The sequence below is a fragment of the Alosa sapidissima genome, chromosome 5 (genome assembly GCF_018492685.1).
Source record: "Alosa sapidissima isolate fAloSap1 chromosome 5, fAloSap1.pri, whole genome shotgun sequence".
In the NCBI taxonomy this organism is placed as follows: Eukaryota; Metazoa; Chordata; class Actinopteri; order Clupeiformes; family Clupeidae; genus Alosa; species Alosa sapidissima.
In genome coordinates, this window is record NC_055961.1 from 38436849 (window position 1) to 38453360 (window position 16512).

The 16512-nt window shown below is 40.8% G+C and overlaps 1 protein-coding gene across 1 annotated transcript in view; it reads left to right on the forward strand.

The window, feature by feature from the left end:
• si:ch211-163l21.10 (basal body-orientation factor 1) overlaps positions 1 to 16512 on the forward strand; it is a 144587-nt gene that overhangs the window by 79422 nt on the left and 48653 nt on the right. The window contains exon 8 of the mRNA XM_042091328.1: positions 11975 to 12327. Coding sequence (XP_041947262.1) covers positions 11975 to 12327 — 353 coding nt within the window. The remainder of the gene's footprint in view (positions 1 to 11974; positions 12328 to 16512) is intronic.

Sequence of the window (16512 nt, forward strand, 5' to 3'; positions counted from 1 at the left end):
AAGTTTGTCAATATAGCAAGTAGCAAATAAAACTTGTAAAATCTGTATTATTCTGTAGCTAATCAATCAGGAACATTAGGTAAGCCCACCTATCACATAAATGGAGAGGAGGTTTTAGTGGCGTAGTCTACTTCACTTCTGCACTAACCCCTGTCATCCGATGACAAATATGGCTTATCGGCTCGCAGGTAGGCTATGTCTCGTATCGCAGTTACTGTAGTAGAAGTAGGCCTAGTAGTTTCTGGGTTTGTTTGATAGCATTAACCTTTACTGTTTTTTCCTTCTGACCTAGTCGGAGAGCTTGTTACCGCTCCAGGCCGGAGTTATCCGTAACTTCGGGGCTAACTCCCTGACACTCTATCTGAAAGTGGTTAGCAAATGAACGAGGATAATGGTTTTATCTGCGGATTTATTTTTGCATTATTTTCAATATGACTCGCTCCAGTCTCAGCAGCACGTCTACTTTTTCCACACGCATCTCAGTTCTAACACACATATCCCCTCTCGCTTTCTCTCTCTCTCTATCCCTGTGCACGGGGCACTCTTAAAGGAGCTGCACCATTTTACAACCATTGCATCTACATTTTCATATTAGAATGTTTTGTCAAGTGTAAGCTTAAACTACCGTGATCAATTTAGTGAGTGCGCAGCCAATGTCAACATACAGTAGTTCTTTGCCGACCAACCGTCCTCGGCCTTGTGGATAAAACAAAAGGTGAAGTGAAATCTGCAACTATTTTGGATACATCGCGAATAGTGAAGTCAAGCCATCAGGTACACAGAAAGCCCGTTTGTGAAATATGTTTCAAAGTCATTTAAAAGCAGTAGGCTATGCAATGCATGGAACTTGGCTAAACACCTCGCAGACATATCCCAACATTTTTGTTCAAAGAACGACAGGTTAACGAATATGCTATAGAAAACACGACTACATGGTTAGTGGCAAGTTTTTCTCTTCTGTTTTAGTCTAGCCTAAGTGAAACGAGTATGGTTCTCTGGGATAAAGCGAACCTTTCTTCATCAATGAATTTTGACGAGACATAACGAGCTGTAATCATTTTGACGAGACATAACGAGCTGTAATCATAGGGTGCTAACGTGATGAAAGCGCAATGTTCACGCCAGAATAACATTACCATAACTTGTAAACAATCTATTTCATGTTCGGTCAGTACTACTGGTAATATTTGTCATGGCATGTAGACTGCAATTTGTTCAATAAGTATTGCTCAGATGTAGGATAGGATACCCGAAATGTGCTCACATAAAGCCCACAGCATATAATACCACCAAAGCGTGTTGAGTCCTAATAATAATAGCGGCTTATTGTTACGTGGTAGCAAATCATGTTATCAAAGAAATAGACGTAGGCTAATGTAGGAATGCACATAGACTTATTGCAACAGGTAATGCTGTAGGCCTATCTGACGAAGACCTGAGTGGTTGGAACGTCGTACAGTGGGTCCCAGTTAAAAATTGACACTTCATTCACGATCATGGTGAATGGTGAAATGTAAGTACAACTGCAGCCGCTTGGGGGCAGCATAGTCCGCTGTGGAGTTCCACGGTCTAACCAGACGGCGCATTCGACAGCAAGGGCTGTGATTGGCCGAGTTTTCAGTGCGTTTCTCTGTGTTTTTAGCAGCCCCTGCAACATGCTAGTCCACTGTAGCCTAAGCCTTGTACATAATGTTAAACATAGTTTTGGATTCAGTGGCAAGATTTCTTGATTGTACAGTGTCTGTCTCTCAGTAATGTTTTAAAATGAGAGCTTCGTCAGCTGGCAGTAGACTACTTTGTCGGTAGTCATGAGAAGTTCGCTTGCTAACAGAACATAAATATGCTGCCCAGAAACCTTGTGAATAGTTCTGATTTTTTTTACTACACTAACGAGGTTGAAATATAGACTTTGCCTACAGCATCTCCTTAACAGTAATGTTAACAAAATGACAGCATTCATATGACAAAGAAAAACGAATTCGGTCACTCAAGACTGTGTCACAGCAATCAGTGTAGGCTACAGTCCTACCCAATAGGCCTACTCGAAGCAGATAGCGTTGTCTGACGGTCGAGTGGGTTAATGCACGTATTTCCAGAACAGATCTGCAACTTTCAGGTAGTTCTGAGTTCGAATCTAGGCAGGAGCAGAGCCATATAAAGGCCTAGGCCTATTGTTATCATTTTTTGCAAGGTGTTGCTCCTGGCAATACTTGTTTATAGGACGTTTGGTGATTAATTGATAGCTGTTTTTGGGACACGTTAAACGTTCTTTATAATTAGCGCATCCGGGGAGTAAAACGACTGTTACGCGCTGTTACAATTGTAGGCTACAATGATTGCAATACAAAAATATGCGCGTGTCAGTTTAGTTAGTTTTGTGATGTTTTGCACTTTTGCCTCATGTGTTTTCAGGTTTGAGGGCTTTTGGCAAGATTGACCTTGGTTAGACTCTGCATATGTTATTTCTCCGTATGGAAAATAAAGTAAATTTTCGACACACGTCTGTTATTAGTTCAATAACAAGTGTTGCTTGTTAAAACATGTGACTAGTGAAACTCAAATGATTTTAGAAATATTTATCCAAAGCCAAAAAGTGTTAGAGAGAAGGAGAGACGCCGGTGCAGCTCAGATGTCTTCTTAATTTTCTTTATTCTTTAGTAAAAGGTGCAGAACATTATTAAACTTTGACTAACGTTTCGATGTTCGTTAGTCAAAAACATCGACACATCGAAATGTTAGTCAAAGTTTAATAATGTTCTGCACCTTTTACTGAAGAATAAAGAAAATTAAGAAGACATCTGAGCTGCACCGGCGTCTCTCCTCTCTAAAATATCTGTCCTGGCCTGGTTGCAACGGATTGTGGCCAAACGACAGAAGCGCGGAGAACCCTCCTTTGTCTACCAAAAAGTGTTACTTTGTGCCCCGCGCTCCCCCACTGCTTGTGAAAGAAGGGGATGGGGGAGGGGGGCTTAACGTGAAAAAGCTTAATGTCACAAAACGGCAACGAGTCGTTTTAGGCTACAGGCCTTCATAATGGTAGGCTACAGGAAGTGGGGGGAGGGTATGGGATGACCAGAGCCGTCATCTATCGTCTTTCCAGGCACACAGCTCGTTATATAGCCTATCGACTGCCTTAACAGATAGGCTTTGCTCTTGGGTTTGGCCTTACAGCGAACTCAATGCTCTTGTTGCTTGCAGTTTGTTAAATAAAGTGATGCAGATTACATTATTTATTTCTGATTAATTGCGTCTTTTGATGTATTTTGCAACATTTGCTTGTTAGGCTGGGCTACTGTCAATGTCCTGTACAGGTCAATGTTCAACAATTGCTGGTGTAGGCCTAGGCTATTAATCAATTAGGGACTGTTCGTTTATTTATTTATTTAATTCGTTTATTAAATATTTATTTATTCGTTTATTTATTTAATTAAGGGGCTACCGGAGGAGTTTTGGGAGCGTTAGTCAAAAAAGACGTGACCCTCCCTCGCCAGCAAGAATTTTTTCTATGACCCTCCAAAGTGATTGAGAAAAAACACATGACCCTCCCCAGTCCCAACAATTTATTGATGCCTTAGGCTACTGGGTCAATTTGGGAGCTTGCATGCTACGACTCCTTCCTTGAAAAGGCTGTCGTTTGCACAATTTCACAAATAATCATCGGGACCGAAACAAACCTGTCAACTTTTCCCGGGTTTATCACGTATTTTAACTTTTTCCTCGCTGTCTTAGGAGGAGCTGCAGGGCCGTCGCAAGGGGATGCGAGGCCCTGTGCGAACTTGACAGATGCAAGGCCCTTTTCACTTACGTGCATGAAATCATGCGATAGCCTAGTCTAATAAGCTACACCAGCTTGCCTTTAAGAGGGGAAATTCAATTGTATAGCCTATAACATTAGCTGAGTCACATATTTGGCCATATGGTGTTTATCATAGGCTACATCACGAAACCAAATAGTGTAACAAAGGCGAACACTTTAACAGGGGGAATTAATTGGGCATGAATCATTGTGCTGAACGGTATTTGTCAATGAGCAGAAACACACACGACATTCAAACTATTGATAAGATGTACTGGTCTGTATCTATAGGCTAACATTGGACAAATAAATGACACTGACTCGCCATATCCTGACTCAGGAAAAAAAAACATTTTCTTGCTTTGCTGCAAACTCAGCAATGAAATCATAGGCCAGTTTGCAGGTAGCCTAACGTCTTTTTCATAGAAGGGAGAGCCCAGTCTCTCCTGTGACATGGAGGTGCGCAAATAGTTTTTAATAGCCTGTTCAACTTCGAAAAGCTTCGTTCACCCGATGCCAGTCACTGATCGCAATTTCAAAGTTCGGAAAGCTTCATCTTTTTAAGTTTTAAGTGCAGTGGCCCCCATCTGCCCCCTTTGGAATTATATCTCGAGCCTCTTATAAGGTCCAGTGCGTTATGTCCTGGGATTCAGATGTGCTCAAAAAGAAAAGAAAAAACACTTTTTTTATAGATGGTTATGAGGAGCAATGTGAGAGAGAAATTTGATGATCGTTGATCGTTGTTTTGGGACGTTAAGCCTTTTCCATAGGCGTCAGTGAAGGAGATTGAAGAATGACCATTTTTTTATACGAAAATATTTCTTAACTACAAAAACTCAGTGTCTAAAAACTCAGTGTCATTCAGACTCAACCCTCTTGTTGCTTTATTATCTTTTTCGTTGTCGTTTGAACGTTGGCAAGCAGGCATGTTGCGGTTGCAATTTAAGTGAAATTTCTACAGTAGGCCTACAACATGCTGTTAGGCTGGGCTACTGTCAATGTACTTGTACAGGTAAATGTTCAACAATTGCTGGTGTACAGGTTATATAATCAATTAGCTAAATCATTTGTCCAGCTGTTTAAACATTTTTTCGTGCTACATTCAAACGCAAAAGGTGCTTTGATATATTTTTCGTTTGAACGTCAGCAAGCAGGCATGCTTTGGTTGCAATGAATGAGGATAATTGTTTTTTTTTTGCATTATTTTGAATATGACTCGCTCCAGTCTCAACAGCACGTACTTTTTCCACACGCTAAGTTCTAACACACATAGGCCTATCCCCCCTCGCTTTCTCTCTCTCCATCCCTGCACACGGTGCTTTCTTAAAGGAGCTGCACCATTTTACAACAATTGCATCTACATTTTCATATTAGAATGTTTTGTCAAGTGTAAGCTTAAACAACCGTGATCAATTTAAGTTCCCGTGCCCCCGCTGCGTCATAGAAGCAGTAAGTCAGTCGCATCAAAAATAGTAGTGGCACCCAAGTGACACCTTGTGGTTGTTTGTGTCAACTGCAGTTTGTGCCATTTCTGCAGAGAAAATGGGGTGCGTGATTCATGAAGGAACCCGTCCAAACTTAACGGGGACCCACTGTACTTGTACACTGGGCGCAAAGAAGACTATCCTCACATTTTTCTCTTTGCAACTGTCAAAGAAATCCCACGAACACGGGAAGGCCTAGGGAAGCCTATACTGTACATCAGATGGCCTAAAGATTAGGCCCCTCTGCATAGCATTCAGTGATTAGCATGCAGTAATTTCACACTGACCTTGATCTAGCCTAGTTTGGCTATTTAAAGCTACTTTATTGGCAAAACACAACACAATGTAAATGAACTATAACAAAAAATTAAGGACTTTATCACACAAAGTAGGCCTACTATTTTACTGACTATAAAAATAATAATTATTTTAGTTTTAGAGTTTTAAGTTTAGAACCCAGAATTGACCTGCACTACAAAAGTGCACCGAATTCAACACAAATGACTCAATACACTTGGAGGAGGTATGAGTCCTTTCTTTTCCAGATATCGCCGTAGTATCGTTTCAGTATCGTGATATTTATGGCAGGTATCGTATCGAAGTCATAATTTTGGTATCGTGACAACACTAGTCTTATAAGTAGGGCTGTCAATCGAAAAAAAAGTTACAAAAGTTAATCTAATTAATTACATACTCTGTGATTAATTAATCTAAATTAATCGCATATATAATTTTTGCTGTGAAAGTATTTTAAATATTTAAATTCAAATGAATCATTGAATAATCAGCATTAAAATACATTAAAGTTCAAAAACTCTTTTATTATTATGACCGCTGCTAGCGAAGCGGTCATATAGGGATTGTCAAAGTTGTTTTTTTTTTTTTTTTCCTGTCATCTACTTCCTGAATTTTTGGTCAACGATACCCGGGACACCGAACCACCGGTGCACATGAAATTTGGTGGGTATGTAACCCCACTAGACTTTTACGGAAAAAATTTGTTTCGTCCCCGGGGCCCACTCCACCCCCCCCCGTGCTGGGCCCCCCAAACCGCAAAAAAAGCAGTTTTTCATAAATAACTACCTGAACCGTGGCACTGAGGATGAAGAATCTTTTATGGTATGTTGGTCTCAAGGGCCCACATCAATCTGGCTCAACTGACTCATTTGTGATTTGCACCCCGGTAAAAAATGAAAATGCAATATTATTCTGCTTTAATCGCCCCTATCTTCAGTTAAGATGTTCAGAACTGCACCAAATTTTATGTGTATGATTGACCTGGCATTCTCTGGGGGTAGAATTTCATCCATGGGGGGGTCTAAAAACATTAGGTTATGTGTACATTTAGTGACTGTACACTCATTGGCCTGTAGATGGCGGTGCACACATATACACATGCACACACACACAAGGCACCCACATACTATCGGTATTAGAACGGCCGATACATAATTACAAATTCAGTAGGATTAAAAGAAAGCCAAAATAAATTCATCATCATCATCATGGCTGCATTTCCAGTATTGGCGATAAGTAGTCATTTGTCCACTAGATGGCGCATCGTTGCAGTGAGACGTAATTTTGTTGGAAGTTAAAAGTGGGTTGGAAAAACAATGGACGCTTCCTACAAGGACTGTAATTTACCGCAGAGAACGTCTAATAAGGATAGGATGATGTTCACATGAAATGTAATTCCCATTTCTTCTTGAAGCCGAAATAAATCTGAGGATGTTTATCGGACATGCTTGGTTTTTACTGCAGGTACGTTAATCTTATAATAAGGACCTAGGTAATTTTACCGTTAGCGTTGGTTGAGTGATGGAGGCCAATTTGATTGATTGCATTTGTAGAAAACTATAAATGCGGTTATACCAAGCAAATTGATAGCAGCACTGTAATTGTATCTTTCGGCTGTCATTTGTTGCACGTGCTACAAAAATTATTCTGTGCAATGGAAGATTTACCAACGTTACACCGGTCTGATAGGCCTACAGTTTTGCCTATACATGCGTGAGACTGAGACGCCTGTTTATTTTGTTTTAAGTGCGTGCAGGGTGTGAGAGGGGAATCGATGTGCTTTGATTCCAGCTTGGTAGTTGTAGTCTGTGAAATTAAAAAGCACGTGTGTGTGAAGTATCCAAACAATGACACCTTCATTTCATTATGGCTGCTTTAGCAACACACCTTAAGCTACTGTGTAGTGGGTCCCATTTAGAAGTGGCTACTTCATTCGCGCTTTCCTTGACTCATGGAGCTGCGTGAATTTTATTACAACTTTTCGCCACGATATGGCAGTTTAAGTCCGCTTGATACTGTAAGGCGTAAGCCATTGGTTTCCAAAGGAGATTTTATTTGTGTCGCCAGCATAGCCTATTGACAATTTATGTTGTAAATAGGCCTACCTTATAAGCCTACCTGTAGCTTAGGGAAGCTAACAGCTTTCTATTAGGATCTAGTTTGTTAGTTACAGTTTTGTCATAACTCCCTGATGCATTTTTGCATTTAGAATAGCCAGAGCGTGGATATCTCAATCAGAAAATTAAACAATATCGGGTGCCTATGGACTAGGCTGGGTGAACCCAGCCTGACCTGCCCGCTATTTATTTTTTGATTTCTTAAAAGATTGAGCTTGGTCTGGTGAAAGCCAGACTAGCCATGGACCTCAGTTACACAATGCAAGGGAACATGAATCAGCCTATATTTGCAAGAACAGTAACGGACAACAGCTCTTCAACTTTGGCCCGTTAAAATGTGTATGAACAGTCTAGCGACGCATTTCATCAAGGCCCATTTGGACATGTCAGTTATTTGCACCACTGGTTAGATGTAAAACAGCATTTCGTTTCAGACTACGGTTACTTAATTTGTGCATTAACAATAACGTTTCAGACTACTGTTACTTAATTTGTGCATTGACAATAAAGATGACTAAAATCTTATGTAGAAGAAGAAACATTCACAAAAAATCCATCCATCCAAAAATTACCTTTGTTTTTGATAGCTGTTGAAAACGGCATGGAACTGACAGAGATGTTTTTGTTTATAAATAAATAAATAAACAAACAAATAAATAAATAAATACAATTATGCTGATACCTTTTGCTTTTCCCAAATACAATGTAGCCTACAGGTGTAAGTTACCTTTCATCAATCCAGTTGCAATGGATGAACTGTGATGAACTGCCCTACTTGTGATTGTTTAGAGATTTTAAAGGTTTTATAACAATGCTACATCTTCTTTGGCTATTCTACAATCTATTCACCTTTTCAGCACCAGTAGGCTACTTTCTGTGCAGCCGCACACACACACTCAGGCATGCCAAACAAGCGTACACAAAAGTTTCAAGAGTAGGGGATGGAGTAAAATATGGAGACAAATTGAAGTGTGATTTATTTTCGCGGAACGGATGTACAGGACTGAGCGGCGGTCATATTTTGTACCGCTATGCGATACATCTAGTTATTTTCACTGTTCAAATAATGGGCATAATAATCTATGATATGACCTAATATGCTGAGGAAATAAATTCAAAAGTGCTTCGGGAAGAAGTTTTTTTTTCACATACAAGGCATTTCAGGCCACAGATATAACCTAGGGGACACAATGAAAATAAATTAGCACTCCCCTCAATGTCAACACTTGCAGACATTGCAAAGGACTTTATTTTCAACACTTTATTTTTATCAACACCATCAGGCCATTTTTTAAAAGTAAATGTTCCAATCAATGATCCAGGCAGCACGTTTTCTTCTCTCTCCTTCATTTTACAGTCTAACTTTTACTGACTAGAACGGCTCGGGGTCATACGGAATCGATTAATCTGCACAAATTTTTTTCTCAAATTAATTAATCGAAATTAATCAGTTATTTTGACAGCCCTACTTATAAGTACTTAGGCACTTATCTTGACAACAAGCTGACATTTGAGAAAAATACTGACTCGATCTATAAGAAAAGCCTGCAGCGTCTTTTTTGTCTTAGAAAACTCTAAATTCCAGGTTGGTTCTACCCTGCAGACTATGTTTTATCGTTCCTTTATTGAGTCTGTTATTACTTTTTCCTTTATTTGTTGGTTTCAATCCTTGAGGGTAAAAGAAAGGAATTTACTGAACAAGGTTGTTAGTGTTAGTAGCAAAATAATTGGGTCTGCACAAGAAACTTTACAGGAACAACTGCTTAAGAAAGCAAACTCCATCTTGTCTGACTGTTCCCATCCTCTACATCTACAGTTTCTACCATCAGGTTCATTGCTCAGACTCCCATTTGCAAAAACAAACAGATTTAAACACTCCTTTGTTCCTTCTGCTGTCTCTCTTCTAAATGCCAGGAGGAAGAGGTAGTTTACCCATTATTGATCAGGGGCCTGTACTACGAAGGGAGCTTAACCTACCCAGATGTAACCCAGGGTTACTTTGTTAAACCAGGGTTGACAAAACCTGGTTATCTTAAGTGGTGTTAATCGGTACTACGACGCTGATTATGAAGTTGATTTGTTGAGCCGGGGTTAACCTGTGCGCGTTCACATAAAAGGGGCGGGTTGCAGCGCAAGTCACCACTTTCAATGATGACGCGATCACCTTATTTTACGGATGAGGAATGCACAATTATTATGACAAGTTATGAGGAATTAAAACCCACTCTACGACAAAAATAAAATACGTCGGAAGTGAGCAAAGCAAGGCTGTTGGCAACGTATTACAGATCGGGTAGCCTAAATGGCTAAAAGTAAAGTTTTATTCCCACATGTTCTTCAAATATGTGTTACGGAGGATTAGTAGCTTGCGGAATGTCTGAAATGAGTTGAAATAATTAAATAGCCTAATTTGAGTTCATAGAAAGGCCTACAGATGCAACCCAATTCAGAAGTGGGCATATAGATTACAGTAATAAGGATAATTAAATGTTTAAGTAGCCCCCATTGACTGATTTAGTGTATGCCTAATCCTGTGAACATTTCAGATGCAACACCATTGCCAAACGCACATGGCAGCAGGTGAAAATGAAACACAAAAACATTATTCAGAATAGTAGGTTTATATAGTTATAGCTTGCATTAATATTTCTTAATTATGAAAACATGTAGGCCTAGCTTATAGCCTTCACTTGGCCTCTGTTTTACAGCTAACAAGAAACAGTGTCTTCGAACACTACTGTAGGAGGAAAGGAACCAGAGTGTTTTACAGTAGCAGAGGAGTTGGCCATCGCAAATAATAGTGGAAGGCCAATTATGGAGGGGGTTGAGGGAGGCATTCGGTCGGATTCTGGTGCTGTGGAAATGTGTAGCCTTTATGTGCAGGGTACAGTAATATGACATTCAATTCAACAAGTTTGTTAAAATGGTGATTTTTATTTATTAGGCCTACTGTAGGCTATGTCCGATTTATTTTAGGCTATTCTTGCTCAGATGTTCAGCTTAATGTAGGCCTATGTCCGATTTATTTTCAGACATACAGTATTCTTGCATCACCGATTGAATACATGAATGTCCACGTACGGGCATTGCTATGAGACGTCTTCCTAGATCATCTGACAAAGATAACGAATTCCCTTGGCTGACAATCTATATCTTCATAGAGAATATCGTCCGGGTAGGCTATATATATTTTCTGGCGGTCTCTAAAACCCCTCGCCCTGCGAAGAGAGTCCCTCACGATTTGCGCTCCAATGTCGTATGGATCATCCAGGTACGCCGACATGTCTCGGGAGAAATTGTTAGAGGAGGGGTGGTACTTATAAAGGGTGTGGTTAACGGAAACCTAGGGTTAACCAAGAACATAACCTGGTCGGAGCAGGTTTGAGATGAAGCGTAAATTGCCATGGCAGCATACCTCGGTTAAAACCTATCCACCTTTCGTAGTACGGGTTAATCGGGAAGTTACGCTACACGTGATCAAGTTACTCTCGAAGTTACCCAGATAAGCCAGAAACCCCGCTTCGTAGTACAGGCCCCAGGATGAGTATTGTGTTATTTATTATACTGTGTGTATTTGTATATTTTTTGTAATTTTGTTTTTGTGTGCTACTGCTGTGAAACTAATTGCCCCCCTGGGGGACAAATAAAGGCATTGATTGATTGATTAATGAATGTTGATAGACAAATAGTTTAATGAATGTATAGGTAGATAGTTTAATGGATGTTGATAGATAGATAGTTTAATGGATGAATGAATGGTTTGAAGTGAATGAATGAGAGACAGTTGGATGGAAGGTGCCTTGTGTTCTTGTGGAATAGAGAGAGAAACAGAGAGAAATGGAGCCTAGTTGACCAGATGGCCGTTGAAACAGGTGCAAATCAGTTTAAACGACCCTTCATGATGTCATACACCTGTCAAGTTTGTAATCAATCGGACAAATGGTTCGACAGATATGCAAATAACACACACAGACAGATCCTGTTATTTAGATAGATGTCAAAAGCAACCTTAACTAGGCTTGCTTTCAATTTCACATCCACTTAAACTTTCCTACCTGCAAAATGTGGCTATTAAATCTGTCATAGCCTACGTGCACAAATAGTTTGAGTATTTTCTTAAATGAGATGCCATAAGTCTGGCCATAATTATTTGTTTCGCAGATTGGTCTAATTTGTTCTACAGTGACTGGCCAGAGAACAACATTTTATTTATAAAAAGGAACTTGGAACATGGGAAATAATGATTTTTTTTTCTCTTCTCATTTTCTTTATTCTTCCAGGATACAAGTGAGTTCATGATGAAACAGAACGTTTGTAAGATGGCTGCCCAAAAGAAAGAGATCTTGCAACTGAGGAGTAAGGTCGATGTTTTGGAGCGGGCACTTAATATCATGTCAGTGCAGTTTGAGCATGAGAAGAATGAGATCCAGGAGAAAGTTATTCTCAGCACACAGACCAACTGTGCAGAACTTGAGAAATTGCAGAAGCTATTGGCACTGCGTGAATGTGAAATGACTCGGGTCAAGCGTCTTGCTCGTATAATTCTGGAGCAGCGCACTGAACTAGAACTCTTCCTTCATGGGGCCCTGGAACATGTGAAACAAGAGATTCTGTCCAATCGCTTGCAATATAGGTAAAAGAAAATGTCTGGTTCTTTTCTTTGTATACATAATTAGATATAGAAGGAAGAACGTGATAATATGTGATAATATACAAATCTCGTAAACCAATATGTAGCAGCAGAAAGGACATAGACAACATATCAAATGCTGAAAATGAAAATGTTAACTATTATGTATAAATATATATTCATTTTGAATTTGATGCCAGCAACATGTTTAAAAAAAAGCTGGGACGGGGGCATGTGAGGTTCACCTCACTGAACAACATTCTGTAAATGTTTAGGAACTGAGGAGACCAGTTGTTAGAGTTTTGAGAATGAAATGTTATATAGGATGCCCGATATAGGATTTCAGTTGCTCAACAGTATGGGGTATTATTAATCATGTTTTTTCATTCCATGATTCACCTAATTTGACAGGTCTGGATTGTACACAGGCCATTTTAGCACTGACTAGCATACTTTACATATGAAGAAAATTCCTTTTGGGATTGTTTTTCTGAAATATTCAAGGTCTTCCCTGGAAAAGACATTTCCTGGATGGCAGTATATGTTGCTCAAAACCTGTATACAAGATTCCCATGCTGTAGGCTACTGTGGATACTTGGATAGGCCCTTTCCTCATTAGCCCAGAGGAGTCCATGATTTCCAAAAATAATTGCAAATTATTCAAATTTTGATTGGTCTAACCCGTTATGCTAACCTGTCACAGCCCCGGGTCATTTACCCCCCTCCCCCGCCTTTGGTGCCTCCCTACCCTCTAGCTGCAGTGTATATCCTTAGCAATATGCTAGATATAGCATATAGGGTCTTGAAATATTCACAAGAATCCATAGAAATGGAATATTCATATAATTTGATCCAATATTATTTATGCAGATGTATAGTCCACCAATTTAATTGAAATAGAAATTGTAAAGATTTAGAATTTTTTGTAATTATTACAGTGTATCATTCCTTATCAGAACCCCTGAAGTATGTGCAATGTCGAGCAAAAAAACTCTAAATGGGGCATATGCATAACCACAGGACCTTTTTTCATGCTACCTCAGTCCATTTGAAACAAGCTCAGGCCCAGCTAAGATGGTGGTATTTCTGTATTACATCTCATCCACTCTACAATTGCAAGGCTCCAAACTCAACACACTGATGCCTTTTTTGCGATCTCTGGCGACTTCAATCACAAAACACTGGATTCCACCCTCACAAATTTCTACCAGTTTGTTGACTGCCCAACTAGGAAAAACAGGACAATAGACCTCATGTATGCAAACGTGAGGGATGCATACAGCGCCTCCCCCCTCCCCCCACTGGGAAAGTCAGATCACAACTTCATTCATCTTCAGCCAATGTACAAGCCCAAAGTACAGAGGCTACCGGTTGCCACGCACACCGTCAGGAAGTGGACACCAGAAGCGGACAAAGCTCTGAGAGACTGCTTTGAGTCCACTGACTGGAGTTTGTTACAAAATAGAGAGGACTTAGAGGAGGTCACACATTGCACAACTGACTACCTGAACTTCTGTATGGACATTGTTGTTCCCACGAGAACTGTACGCTGCTTTCCTAACAACAAGCCTTGGATATCCAGCAATGTCAAGACCCTTCCTCAATAGGAAAAAGATGGCGTTTAGAGAGGGGGACATGGCAGAGCTGAGGCGTGTACAGGGGGAACTCAAAATCAAGCTGAAAGAGGCTAAGGAGGACTACAGAACGAAGGTGGAACAGAAGTTGCAGGAGAACAACATGAAGGAGGTATGGGATGGAATGAAGACCATCACTGGCCTTAAGAAGAGCAGCAGCTCTGTGGAGGGAAATCTGGACAGGGCGAACCAGTTGAACCACTTCTACAACAGGTTTGACTGCCCTGCTCCAGCTCCAGTGGCGCAAAAAGTGGGCACCGTGGGGGCGCCAAAGCGATGGTAAAAATAATAATAATATATTTGGTATATTCTATATGTAGCTACTGTTGTAGGTTTTTAAATCATTTCTGGATTTCCTCAATGTTAAATAGCATTTTAGAGGACTAACAGGCTAGAGTAGGCGCCTATATCTCATAAGATTCCATCATAGAATTTTGACATAGAAAAGGGAGTGGGGGCGCTGTGAGCGCTGAGTGAGGAGGTAGCCTACGAGTAGTGAGTTTTCGTCTATTGAAAAAGATGGATAACGCATAAAAGCTGTCGGGGGCTAAAAATAGAAAAAGAAAGGGAAAATGAGATGGCATGTCAGGATGGGATGCGACAGCAGTTAAATAAGTGGATGGTAAAAAGCAACAGGTAGGATTTAAAGTGTGACGTCTGTGCTTGGAGGAGGCACATGTTTCATTAGTGATGGGGACGAGACCGCCTATGCCGAGTCCGAGTCAAGACCGAGTCTTTGAAGGGTCGAGACCGAGTCAAGACCAAGTCTGTTGGTTTTCAAATACAGTTGAGTCCGAGTCAAGACCGAGTCTTTGAAGAAGCAAGTCCGAGTCGAGACCGAGTCCTTTAGGAGTCGAGACCGAGTCGAGACCAAGACCATAAAAAAATTTCAGTTTTAATATTCATAATTTAATATCACCCCAGTTAATAATCAACAGTTAGGCCTACAGACTAAGCTAGATTGGGAATTGTTTAGAGGAGCAGTCTTAACGTCTTAATATGGACTATGCTGACCTACAGACACTCACCGGCAGCAGAGCCATAGAGATAAATAAACGGCTCTGACGGCAGTATCTTTGCATTGCACCATGGGATGTCATTTTCAAATAATGCCAGTCAACATTGCATTTTATTATTATTATTGTTGTTATGTGTTGTCTGTTTTTTTATATGAACATAAAAAATGCGTTGGTCTCGAGGACTCGGTCTGAAATTACGAGTCCTTCTCCTCCCACTGTGGTCCGAGACCGAGTCAAGACCGAGTCTTTGAAGGAACGAGTCCAAGACGAGACCGAGAAAGCAGATATTGGTCTCGAGACCGGACTCGAGTACTACATCACTATGTTTCATGTTCATGTTATTCATGTTACCAGACTAACTAGCGTTTGCTAAGCATATGCCGATTGAAATATAACCTATTCCATTAAGATAGCTAGGTGGCTACCATGCTCATACTGAACATTTAATGGCAAACTGCAAACAGAAATGTCACGCTAGCAACAACTCATTACATGTTTCCATTTCCTAACAATCCTAATATTAATAGCTTAATATTGTGCTGTCAATGTGGCAAACAAAGGCTAGAGTTGGATCAGCCTTATCCTTTGTGAGCAACAGCTGGTAAAAGGACGTTATGAGAACCGTTTAGACTCGCTTAAAGTGACAATGCACCATTTAACAATACTTCGGTTAAGTTCAAATTGGTAGAATTTCTTTAAAAATAATAGTGACAATAGTGATAATAACCTATTAGTGTAAATTATTGGCCTTTTGTTTTACTTTACTTGTTTGTGTTTTTTTTTTTTTTTTTGGGGGGGGGGGGGGGGGGCGCCAATTTGTTGTTGCATACCCCCCAAAAAATGGGTAGCTGCGCCCCTGTCCAGCTCCAATGGCGCAGTGGTCTGTCCACCACCCCCTGCTGACTCAGACACTGCTTTTGCTTGCTTGCCTGCCCAACCCACACCTCCCCCCTCACTCCCAGTGCAACACTCACCCCCACCATCATAGGCTATCGCACCCCTTCCCCACATGGTGACAATGGCTTCAGCCAACCCGACAACCCCCTCAGACGCACCCCTACCACCCCCCCCCCCCCCCCCCCCCCCATCATCATGGCAGATCAGGTCAAAGGACAGCTGATGAAACTCTGACCTAGGAAGGCAGCCGGGCTTGACAGACTGTCCAAGGCTGCTCAAGGTCTGTGCTGCTGAACTGGGGGAGCCACTGAAGCACATCTTCAATTAGAGTCTCTGTCCCAGACGAGTCCCAACACTGTGGAAGTCTCACCCCCGTCCCTAAGAAGCCACACCCAAGTGAGCTTAATGACTACAGGCCTGTCGCTCTAACATCACACGTGATGAAGACAATGGAGCGACTGGTCTTGTGCATACTCAGACCCCAGGTACGCCATGCACTAGACCTGCTACAGTTTGCATACCAGGAGAAAGTGGGCGTGGACGATGCCATCACTTATCTCCTACACAGGACACATTTTCACCTAGACAAGTGGAAAAGTGCTGTGAGACTCATGTTCTTTGATTTCTCAAGTGCTTTT